We start from the raw sequence: 13,022 nt of genomic DNA, 5'->3' as shown, positions 1-13,022 counted from the left end.
TGAAACTCCATTTTTTTTGTAGCTAGGGGCCGGCAGGTGGTCATCACTGAGTCCCGTGAATCGGAATCACGCCGCTTGTCTCCCTCTGCTTTTCTTTCGCTAGTTTTTGCAGGCGTCTCCCGCTAGCTGCGCTTGCTAGCCGCTCCAGCGAGTTCTTGCTCGCCATGCTGCTCGCTCGCTCGCGGCTCCTAATTATAAATGGTTGTAATTGGTGGTAGGATTGCGAAGTGTGGCACCGTAGTGCGTGCTACAAAACTGTTGCATTCTAATAGTTCACCACTAGATGGCATTAAATCCTACACACTCTCCTTTTAACCGGATGAAACCGAAAAGCAATAGTTCCTATTAGAAGAAATGTATTGTAAATCCAATTAATCTGTTCCGGAGTCTGGACCTTAAACACCTAAAACACAACTAAAAATACATTTTATACACAATAATAATACAACAAAATTACATTTTGTAGAGAATAAGTGTAGTTCTACATACAGAAAAAAAGTTAAATGCTGAAAACAAGTTTTGCACTTTGCTATTAGTTTTTTTTCTTTTTTTTATATTTTTATTTTTTTATTAACAACTCAAGATGTGTTGCACTAATGTGTCAAATCAAACAATACCCTGGAAACAAGAAAAAATAATTTCTGTATTGGCGCAATGCATTATGGGAAATATTGTGTTTAGGACGAGCATTTTTTGGGGGGGCTTTTAAAAAAATGATACATCATAATTGATTGCAAGTTATTTTACAGACCGAAAAGTTAAGGCTCATTTTGAGAATGAGGATCAATTCAAAACTATTTTAATCAAACATTGTCATCTGTATGATGGATGAAGCATTTCAAACATACTTATTCAGACAGTTTACTTATAATGCAAGCACGTGTGTGTGTGTGTGTGTGTGTGCGTGCATGTGTGTGTGTTCAGTTGTGTTGCTCAAGCAGCATTTCTTTTCAAGGCAGCAGATATGGTGGCTGTTTAACTTCAACTGTGGCAATGTTTGTACTTCTGATGAAATACTAAATTGTCTTATGTCATCATACCATCACTTATCGGATGGACTTATGTCATATCACCAGCGCGTATAGCCGTAGCATTATGGTATTATTTTCGAATCGATTTTTTTTTTATAAGAAAAATTACATAGCATATATTTACAATCAAGTTCAAAATTTTGGGGTCACTTAGGATTTTTGCTCTAAGAAAAGCACTGTTGAAATAAAAGTCATTTTTCCCATGAGGATTACATTAAATTAATCAGGAATACAGTTTTTACATATTGTTAATATGGTTTATAAAAAAAACAACAACTGTGTTTTTCTTTACAAAAATAAGGGCTATCGGCTGTCCATTAATACATACAGATCAGTGGCTACTGTAAACTGCTTCGCCACGTGTTCAGCCACATCGCTCGGTGTATGGTGGGCCCAAAGTAGTTCTACAAACTGTCAACTAGTACTTTTATAAGCCTACAGTATAATTAAATGCATTTATACGCACGCTCGTCATCAAGTATCAAAACGTTTACCCTTAGCATTGAGATACTGTAGTCGGAAATGTAACTTCTTTGATACATCTGTATGATATATTTGTATCCCATTTCACTACCTACCGGTATAACCCACCTGTTTTCTTTGTACATTTAGCCATCTTTTGCTGTTCTAATTTTGTCAACCATGAGTCACATTGCCAGTAATTGATGAATAAATGATGACTGTATGGGATTTATTTAGACATCTGCCTTCCTTTTTGCGTAAGGTGTGGTGGTCGGCTCCTTGGAGGTGTAACCTGCTGCGACTACTCTTTGTGCAGCCACTGCCTCTTTTGCATGATATTGCAAGGAACACTTCATGCAGCAACAGACTATCATCGAGGCATTGTGTGTGAACAAATGGTGGTCAGCTTTGGTGAATGGTCAGATAAATAAAGAAGAGTGGCGAAGGTTTCGTCCTGTCACTGAGCTACATGTCATGATGACGGGCTCTGCTGACATTGTCACGTCAGTCCGTCAAATTGAGCGAATATGATTGTAAAGTTCAAATTACCAGGCATTACCTGAATGATTGAGTCGGGACGTACCAGATTTGTATTTATTTTTTTTGACCCAACATTGTTGTGGTCCATGTTCTAGAAAGTGCCGCTACACTGATCACAAACAAGACTGATTGAGGGTGTTTGTGTACTCGGCCACGGTTGTGTATAAAAGGGGCTTGTCTGCAGGCACCATTTTAAAGCTGCTGCGCATGAGTGCAGGCGTTTTAGGACAACTTGATCGAGTACAGTAGAACCTTGTAAACTGCTCAGAGACTCTGGTCAAACTCCAATTTGTTCAGATTTTGAAGAAGTCATGGAAATAGAAATATTTCTATGTCAAAATGTATGTCACCCTAAACAGAACAGTTTATTATTTGTCCTTCCTACACTGTAAAATGGAAGTTTACACCACTGTTAATTTTTGGCGACTTCTTTAAGACAAAAGTGCACCACAAAGTAGAGATGTAATGATGTCCAAACATCACGAAACGATATTATCGCGATATGAAGGTCACGATATGATAATTATCACGATATTGTGGGGGGGCTTGGCGATATTTAAATAAGATCACAATATTGTTTAAAAAAAAAAAAAAAAAAAAGAGCTCATACTAAGTGAAGCACAATATTCTGCTTTTGTTCAGCAATAACAGCAATGCATATAAAACACCTATAATCTCTAATAACAATATTGAAGCACTTACTTGCTAATGCAAGCACACATTGACTGCTTCACAAGCAAATTAGGTTCCCCTTTATCTGACAATTAGCATAGATTTTAAACACAGAAGGCCAAAACATCCCTAATGAAAATTAAATTGCACTAATAAGCTAGCCACTAGAGGGTGCTAGAACTGCACAAATGGAAATCAACCTGACTTTTTTTTTTTTACACGTGTTCCTTTTAAATATTGTGAACATGACGACGACGATATTGTGGACGTTTTAATATCACGATATTGCCCCTAATCATTACATCCCTACCACAAAGATGATTTGAGATACTAACTGTCAAATAGAAAAAGAGGAAGTGACTCATTGTATGAGGTCTTTCAGAAAAGTTCTACGACTGCTGTCACGTCGAGTGTCCCAAAAGCTACTATACACTTACAATTTTTCTATTTCGTTCTAGGTATCATTCAGACAGATGTGAAACCGTCATCATTTGACATCTTAGGATTTACCATTTTGTTAAGGGTATCATTCCCTTGACCTTGGCTTGTCAATTGACGTTCGGACAGCACTGAAAAACTGCTGTTGCCATTCTGTAGTTAACTCATTCACTCCCAGCCATCTTCACAGAAACAATCCCGTTCGCTCCCGGCTGTTTTACTGGATTTGGACTGATTTTGCAAGGCCCACAGAATATTGTGTTCAATTGCTATAAAAGCATGGGACCTATCAAAAGAAAGATTCATCAGGACAAAAAAAGTATGTTTCTATCTGTTTCTTTTTTGCAGCAATTACCATTAGAAGAGAGCTAAGTTTCATCAGTTTTCACAAATCTATTTAAAATTGTAAGTAATTGAGCATTTTTTTCTAGATGGCCCTGGTTGATCTCCTTTTCTCGGCTGCCACCTGCTGGCCGTTTGTGTAATAACTATCATTTCTGCAAGCGTTCTTTGCAGTTGAGAGGCTGCATCAAAGCCTTCTGTATGCTCTAGCATAAAAAACAACAACAACAAAACGTGTAAATACGTCTTTGGGACACTTAAAACGTTAAAAAAAACGTATTTACACGTTATTGGGAGCAAATAAGTTAAGTGGCTCCAACGTGTAGCACAATTTATACTATCCATGTGGTAAGTTTCTCAAAACAGGACCTGTTCTTCACAAATCAGGCAGTAGAGGGCCTGTTATTGCCACCACAAATGAAAGCACCGTATTGACCTTACCGTAAACCACACGCGCATGGCCTAATAAACCAATCAAGATGGAAGACGTCATGTCTGCGACGGCATGTGCATTTTTCTGTGGACAATATGGGTGTGAATTGCCTAGTTCCTGACGATTCGATTCATATCACGATTCATAGGTCACGATTCAATTCAATACCGATTTAATCCCGATACGAATTTATAAGTCGATTGTTGCGATTTTTTTACTTTTTATTTTTTTATTTTTATACTAATCAGTAAACTTGTACAGTGTAAGATTTGTATGAAACTGTATTATTTATTTATCTGAAACTTCAGCGTTATACAGGTTGTAATCTGTTTCATGTTTGAGGAGCATTAAAATAAAAATATTAAGGCTTAATGTTCCATTAATATAACATTCTTCCATGCTTAAAGTGTGAACCCTAAGACGTTTTGGTGACTATTTTTCCATCAAAAATGGATATTTAAAAATCGATTCGGCCGCCTATTGAATCGATTCGAGAATTGCGCGATGTAATATCGCGATATATTGCCGAATCGATTTTTTTTTTAACACCCCTAGTGGACAAACAAAAGCAATCCAGCTCCCTGTAGTGCATTGCGTCATTTGCATGGTTATCCAAAGCCAAGAAAAACAAACAAACAAACAAACAATAAAAATGGTTCAACTCTGTCGTCACGGCTTGTATAAGAGTGATAGCCGTTATTTCAATCGACTAAACAGTGTCCTGCAGTAGTCACGGGTTGTTTAAGAGGGACACTGTCCGGATTATTCTCTCCGAAACTCTCAACCAACTATGAAAAATGTCTGCACTGGATCAAACTTTGCGGAAGACCACACACACAACCAGTCCAATCCCTCTAAAATGACCAGAAATACTACGTCTGCGCTAAGGTAATGTTCTCCATTGTTGCTTTTAGCCAAAGGCTATTGATAGCTCCAGGTAGCTAACCGTCCACGCGTTTGTTGACTTACTAATTATATAAATGCCAACATAACAAACTTTGCACACACGACCAGTCAAATGCCTCCAAAATGAGCAGAAACCACTACGTCTGTGCTAAGGTAATGTTCTCCAATTGTTGTTTTTAGCCAAAGGCTAACGATAGCTCCGGGTAGCTAACCAGCCACGCGTTTGTTGACTTACTCTTCATATAAATGCCAACAGAACATTGAAACTATTCATTCACTCTTACCCGGTTTTGTCCAAAAACTTCGGTTTTGCTGACAATCGGTCAAAGTGAGTGAGGCGACTATCTTTTTGCGCATACTAGTCAATCGGGAGGGCTGCCTTGGAACTCGGCATTCACCAAAGCTTGTTTCAGCAGATGCTTCAGACGATGATAAAAGCTTTATCTGTACAAACTTCTGCTTGTTAAAAGGCTTGAAGCATAAGATTATGATTCTCAACAACAACCTGAAGTGTAAATTGTAGCCGTGACACACGGCCATAAAGGTTCTCAAACATTGAACTGCTGTTGACGGAAAAATATGTTTTCAGGTGTTTGATGCAGTCACAATGAATCCTTTGATGAGCTTACTTCTCACACGATATGGTTCAAACTCTTAAGGATTTGCACACTTTTCGAGACGTTTTTTCCTGAAAATGTTGGTAGGATTCTGATCTGAATTGCACAGTATATGGACAGAAATGAACTGGAGCGGATTTTGTGTATAGTGAGAACTATTCTGGGTCTGTGTCTTGGCGTGTCTGCCCCAAAGTTGAACTGCTAAATTATACCACAGTATTTTGCCAGGGGGGGTCTGTCGCCATGGTTAGTAAATTGCGTGATCTACACATAACTGTAAATATGTTTGCCACGCAAGGGAGGATGGCTGACAAAAGTGAGAGTCTTGCCAGCTTTTGAGTGACAAATTGACGGACTTAAGAACTTTCTCAAGGCAGGAAGACAAATCATGACGAGGTTTGTTGGTGGAGCCAATCTGACGATTCGCTCGGAATGAATCTTCACCCGGCAAGTATTTGTACGATTGATTGGATGAGATCAAGTCCATTATCATTTAGCATTGTATGTTCAGTCCCCATATGTTCAATGAATCTGTGACTAATCTCGTTAATTTTAGCCATAACAACTCAATTCCTCACTTTGTCACATGGGCAGCTGGAGAGATTCTAGCCCGAAGAGTGAAACACTGATAACTATTATATTATTTATTCAGGATGCACGATAATGCTATTTTCAACCAATACCGATAAACCAACCATTTAGAAAGTGCCGATGTCGATAACCGATAAGCAAGCCGATAATTGTTTGCAAAATGAACTCGAATACAAATATCGAGTCCGACTATAAGTCTAACAAATACATTGAGACATTATGTAAACAATGTATGTATAGCACCATGAAGCTGAATTTTATTGACATGAGCCACAACCAGACAGATGGACCAACGGGGCATGTCGATTATTATCGCCCAATTTTTTTATTCTTGGTTTATCTGTATGAAATCAAATTGGATGATAATTGCCGATAATTATCGGTGAATTTCTCTATTATCTGGTTTATCTGTTTGACGTCAAATTGGTCGATAATTGCTGGTAATTATCGGCCACCGATATTATCATGCATCCCTATTATTTATAATATATTAGTGTATGAATTTTTGGTTACTTGAAGAATCTTTTTTTTTTTTTTTTTTTTTTATCCAACACAAGAGCTGCATAAATTGACAAAGTAAATAATGGTCAGTTTTGGTGTGTAATAAATGGAGCAGTACAGTATGTTTGTATTGTGGTTGTAATGTGCAGTGGAATAAAATACTTCATACTGACAGATCATTATATTTTGATTACATTGCGTCTATTTTAACAGGAAAGAATATTACAAACATGTTGGCTACAGTGCAGTTCTGCGACAGTGCAAATTACAGCCACAATAAACATATTTACAAGTTGACAGTGTTAAAATTAGAGTGTATTTATATGCGATGCATATTATCTGTTTCTATTAACTTTGAAGTGGAATACCTCCAAATATAAATTAAAAGTGAAGGATCATTTATAAAACTGCATGCTTCTTGTTGATTTTACTTCTTTTTTTGAACTGATCACCATTATTAGGGACGACCACAATCCTCAATTAGGCAATTTATTGATTAATAATTTAGTTGATTGTATGTTAATGACTTTTGACTATCACCATGAAACTAAATCAACAAAATAACAAAATGAGTCTAAAAAAAGTGTAATTGTTCAAAACAATTGCTAAAAAAAGAATTTGCTTTTTTAGAATTTTTATATTTAATGTAGGGCGGCACGGTGCTTGAGTGGTTAGCACGTCCGCCTCCCAGTTCTGAGGACTCGGGTTCGAGTCCAGGCTCCGACCTTCCTGGGTGGAGTTTGCATGTTCTCCCCGTGCCCGAGTGGGTCTTCTCCGGGTACTCCGGTCTCCTCCCACATTCCAAAGACATGCATGGCAGGTTAATCGGGTGCTCCGAATTGTCCCTAGGTGTGCTTGTGAGTGTGGATGGTTGTTCGTCTCTGTGTGCCCTGCGATTGGCTGGCAACCAGTCCAGGGTGTCCCCCGCCTACTGCCCAGAGCCAGCTGAGATAGGCGCCAGCACCCCCCGCGACCCTTGTGAGGAATAAGCGGTAAAGAAAATGCATGGATGGATGGATGGATGTTAAAAAGTTAAACAATTGTAATTAAATTGTGCTTTCATTTTCCCTGTAGTAGAGCAAAGATAATTTAATGACATAACTGCTCAATATTGAAATTTTTCTCCATAACATGGACTTTGATGAACAATTTGGTTGCCCACCTTGTTGGAATTAACGGGGGGGGAAAAAACATGTATTCAGTTGGGATTTTACTTTTATTTATTGGTTACCACTCGGTACAGTATACAGGACTGTCTCCGAAAATTAGAATATTGCGATCAAGTCCGTTATTTTCTGTAATGCAATTAAATAAGCAAAAATGCCATACATTCTGGATTCATTACTAATCAACTGAAATATTGCAAGCCTTTTATTATTTTTAATATTGCTGATTATGGCTTACAGCTTAAGAAAACGCAAATATCCTATCTCAAAATATTTGAATATTTCCTCAGACCAAGTAAAAAAAAAAAAAGCCATAATATTCTAATTTTCTGAGACAGTCCTGTAGTACTTGACTTTTGCACTACATGCTCTAAGAGCTATTGGGGAAAATGAGTAACAACTGTGGCGCAATATTAACAGGACACGTCGTAGCCGTCAGAGCTACGCAACTTACTGTAGTGTGTCTACTTGAGTTTTAATTATCTTCAGAGGCGTTACCCTAGTTGCATATGATGCCATATTCATGTGTGGGTTGATGGGCTTGTGATCTGCGTGTGTGTGTGTGTGTGTGTGGGTGGGGGGGGGGGGGGGGGGGGGGCTCAAAGGAGATGCATGTTAAAAAAAAAAAAATGCCACGGAGATGAAATGTGAAACCATTCAGCCATTGAGACCTCGTCGTGTAAGGAAGATCAGGTTGGCCTCGTGGGGTATGTGGCGGCGTTCACTCAAGTGTGCGACGCCGTCGTCTCACTGCTACAGTACGTCCTGCGTGCCATCACACACACACACACACGCACGCACACACCCCACATATGCACACGCACACACGTGTTGACGCTGTATAATGGCCGCCACTGTGGAAGCCGAGTGTCTGTTCCAGCACCTTGAGGGTTAAAACTAGCTTCAGCTTCTCTCTCAGATGCACATATACACACACGCACACACACACCAGCCAACTGGCTTAAACCAGTTCTCGGGAAAAGTGCTTTGTGTGTCCCGCTGAATCCTGGGAAGGGTCATGTCGTGCGTTTTGGTGATGTAAGAGTATATGTTAAATAAAACCATAAACTTAGTCAGCTGTTAGCAAATGCGTGGTCCATATGTTGTATTGCGACTACTATGCATGCATGTCAATATCATAGCTAACCTACGTACGTTTCACAATCACATACACCGCCATGATTGTAATTTTAATGTCTTCCCTTGAAAGAAACGGGGGGAAAAGATGCATCCTGAGCTGTCACTTATCGCCGGGCAGACTGAGGGCCTTGGTACAATAGGGAGACGGTGTTGTGTATGCATGAATATGATGTTGGACGTTGATGCGCTTCATGTGGATGCTAGACTGGAAGTTTCTATTGTACAGTATCTTCCAAACGATAGATTCAAGTGTGCGTTTCGGACTATCTTGTCTGCGAACTCCAGCATGGGCAAAGGTCGTCTCCCACTGCAGTGCATACCGTGTTGGCCAGACTCAGAAACACGTCAACCTTTGATACATTTTTGGGTCGACTCTTGTGTTGAAAGGAACGAGAACTTATTTAGGCTTCTGGAACCAGAATGTGTTGTTTTGTTGTCATGTAACATGAAAGTTGTCAGCGTTAGATTGTGACTTCATATATATGAATATAAATTAGGGCTGTCAAAGTTAAAGCGTTAATAGATTAATTAATCACAGAAAATTGTTGTATTAACGCATATTAATTTTTTTTACCGCACTTGAGCCTTGAACGTAACCACGGATGGTTACATTGAAGGCTGCGTATTTCCTACGCCTGTTGTTCCAAAATGAGCGGGTAAATACAGTTGGTGTGCTCGGTGGTAAATTTCGCTTTAAAAAACACCCCAACAGGACTTTAGATAAATCAAAAGTAATTTGTGTTTAATTAATTAATAATTTCTGAATTGCACCCAATTGGTATGATGCTGATACCAAGTTTTCGTCAGTATTTAGCACGTTCTTTGCAATATAATTGCTGAACTGCACCCAATTGATATGATGCTGTTATGTTTTGAGCAACACACGCATGCATGCAATTGCGTACATGCATTTAATCAATGTTTGCAAATGACATTCAGATGATAAAATGCATTAATGTCATATATTGCGCAAGTAATTTAGCTGATTAATCGTGATTAATCAAAATTAAAAAGCGTGATCAATCAGATTACAAATTTGAATCGTTTGACAGCACTAATATATATATATATATTAGGGGTGTTTAAAAAAAATCGATTCGGCGATATATTGCGATACTACATCGCACGATTCTCGAATCGATTCAATAATCGGCAGAATCGTTTTTTTTTTTTTTTTTTTTTTTTTTTTTTTTTTTTTTTTTTTTTTTTTTTTTTTTTTTTTTTTTTAGGATTCACACCTTGAGCATGGAAGAATGTTATATGAACGGAACATTAAGCCTTAATATTTTATTTTAATGCTGTTCAAACATGAAACAGATTACAACCTCTATAAGACTGAAATTTCAGATAAATAAATAATAGATTTTCATATAAATCTTACACTCTACAAGCTTACTGATTAGTATTTTCTAAATTTGAATGAAAAAAATCGCAACAATCGACTTATAAATTCGTATCGGGAATAATCGGTATCGAATCGAATCGTGACCTGTGAATCGTGATACGAATCGAATCGTCAGGTACTAGGCAATTCACACCCCTAATATATATATATATATATATATATATATATATACACACGATATTTCTGAGGTTTGAGGTGATGTCATTGAACGATGTAGGTTGTAACTTGGAGTGTTTATTTATTATAACATATTTCATATTGAGGGATTTTGCCACTCGGAAGTGTGCAACATGGTTGGCCCTTCACCGGCCCCTGCAGAAACAGCCCCTTCCATAGTCTTTTAGTCAACTGGTAATTTCACTTTTCCTCACTGGCTTCTTAGCTACCTCCTTTTGTGTTTCTACTGATTCAGTGAGGAGTTACACATATACTGTATGGATTAAAGATGCACATTATCATTATTGGAGCCGTGGGTGTGTGACCAAATGTCTCCTTGACCTCGAGTCTCGGCTTTGGATTTGATCAGGGTCAAATGCTTGCAGCGATAATGTGTGAGCATGATTGAACAAACGAATGTTTGCATCGTGTCCACATCATTTGTTGTACGATACAGGTGAGAGATCACATGATAAAGGATCTCATTGGGGCTAAAAGATGGGCAGAGGTTTTATGAGTGGGCAAAAAACAGAATAAAATCATTTCTCTTGCATTTAACTTCATGGGTTGTGATGAATATTTCAGTATATGCTCCAATTCATATTCCCCCATGGAACTTTTTTGTTTCTTTTTTTTTTTTAAACTCATCCAAGTTACCTTCAGTATCATGGCTTGAAGACTTGCTGGCGAAACGTTGCGCATAATCAATGTTTTTGGAATTTAACTCGACATCTTGTGATGACACTAATCCAGTTTGTTTTGTCTGAAGGCCATTTTACAAACCATGTGTTCGCTGCCGATGAGTCAAGGTCAGTTTTTGTCCGCCAGACAATCGTAGCAGCGATTTTATATGTGAATAAGATCAAAAGATAGAGAGCTGCAAAGTACTAAACGGACGAGGCAGCAAAACTCTCATCTTAGTTTGACCCATACATTATCTCCGTATTTCAGAAGTTACATTTGCATGTAATATTTCAGCTGTCATTTATACTCATTTATATTTCAGTTTTAGCTGTTAGAATTAGGGATGTCACAATAAGGGCAATATCGTGATATCGTGATATTAAAACTGCCATAATATCGTCGTCGTCATGTTTACAATATTTAAAAGGAACACATCTGTTAAAAAAAAAAAAAATCAAGTTGATTTCCATTTGTGCAGTTCTAGCACCCTCTAGTGGCTAGTTTATTAGTGCAATTTAATTTTCATGAGGTATGTTTTGGCCTTCTATGTTTAAAATCTATGCTAAATGTCAGCTGAAGGGGGACCTAATTTGCTTGTGAAGCGATCAATGTGTGCTGGCATTAGCAAATAAGTGCCTCAATATTATTATTAGAGATTGTAGGTGGTTTATATGCATTGCTGTTATGTACAAAAGCACAATATTGTGCTTTGTTTTTAGTATGAGCTCTTTTTTTTTTTTTTTACAATAATGTGATCTATCTCTGACGGTGTCAACTCAAAGCTGAACCTCTGCATACTGAATATTTTCTGCAGCTCTTGTGTTGGCTTCTCATAAGCTTAAGCAGGGGTACTTAATGAACCGACCGGTTGGTGTAGTTCTGTGTGTTGTAAATGAAGCTAAAAATAACTTTTGTAAACAGGATCTTCCCATCTCGCAGGTGAGAAAGTAAAGTCCTTTTTATGTTAATGAGACGCCTTATTTTCAAGGTGGAAACGAGATCCTTCGTTCTACTCCCGATCTTAGTTCAATGACTGATAAGTTTCCTGCCAAGACAAAGTTTCAGTTAGATTAGTCGGTGAGAGTTGGTGTTGTAGACGCGGTTAGTTTGATAACAAGTTGCAGTGTTGCTATGAAAGAACATGTCTTGGTCTTTGACCCACTCTGTCGATATCTTTGAACTCTCAAACTAATCCACAAATCCTTTTCGTGATGTATCCCCAGGGGATGTCCGAGGAGGCCGTCCGCCAGACCCGCAGCCAGAAGAGGGCGCTGGAGAGGGATGCGGCACCGCCGACTACAGAATCTTCCAATCCTGACAATGGAAGCAAAAAGCCCAAGCTGGAGCAGCCCCAACCCAAGACCCAAGAGGCGATTTCACCTCGGCCTGAACCGGAACTGGAACAAGACTGTCAGAGTCTGACTGGGACCGGATCAAGTGAGGAACCGGAGCAATTAACGCTACCTCAGCCAGTGAAAGACGAGGCCGCTCGCGAAGCCAGCAATCAAAACGGATGCAATGACGGAGCTAATCGGGAGCTGAAGGTGGAGAAGGATGTGGACGCCGTGAGCCGATTCCAGCCCACGGAGCCAAAAGTCTCCGGTGGCATGTTGGCTGCCGGCGAGGTGAAGGCGACCATCAAGGTGGAGATCCAGACTGGGGAGCAGCCCGTGGACATGACCACTTCCAAAGGGTAAGTAAGACACGGTTCTCGACTTGAAAGCAGGTAAAGAACCCGTCACTTGAGTCCATCCAAATGAGTTTGGAATCATGGTCGGGGCTGCAGCTGAGGGGAAATCATCCAACATCAGCTTCATGGAAGTTTGCAGTGATGGGTAATAGAGGTGTTAGTTGTTTTAACTAGGGGTGTGCTAAAAAAAAAAAAAAAAAAAAAAAAAATGATACGGCAATACATCGTTGCGGTCCTCATTACAATGC

At 38.9% G+C, this 13,022-nt stretch overlaps 1 protein-coding gene across 9 annotated transcripts in view; it reads left to right on the top strand.

The window, feature by feature from the left end:
• Window positions 1-13,022, top strand: part of LOC144014058 (transcriptional repressor p66-alpha-like) — a 33,929-nt gene that overhangs the window by 2,691 nt on the left and 18,216 nt on the right. For 8 of the 9 annotated variants that reach the window (XM_077513628.1, XM_077513610.1, XM_077513619.1 and 5 more), the window contains exon 2: window positions 12,308-12,777. In XM_077513628.1, coding sequence (XP_077369754.1) covers window positions 12,311-12,777 — 467 coding nt within the window. In that variant the 5' untranslated portion in view covers window positions 12,308-12,310. Of the gene's footprint in view, window positions 1-4,616; window positions 4,807-12,307; window positions 12,778-13,022 lie in introns of those variants that run through there. The other variant, XM_077513586.1, reaches the window with a different exon arrangement.

Source organism: Festucalex cinctus, chromosome 1 (assembly GCF_051991245.1).
Source record: "Festucalex cinctus isolate MCC-2025b chromosome 1, RoL_Fcin_1.0, whole genome shotgun sequence".
NCBI classification, from domain to species: Eukaryota; Metazoa; Chordata; class Actinopteri; order Syngnathiformes; family Syngnathidae; genus Festucalex; species Festucalex cinctus.
This window is presented reverse-complemented; position numbering and strand designations above follow the sequence as displayed.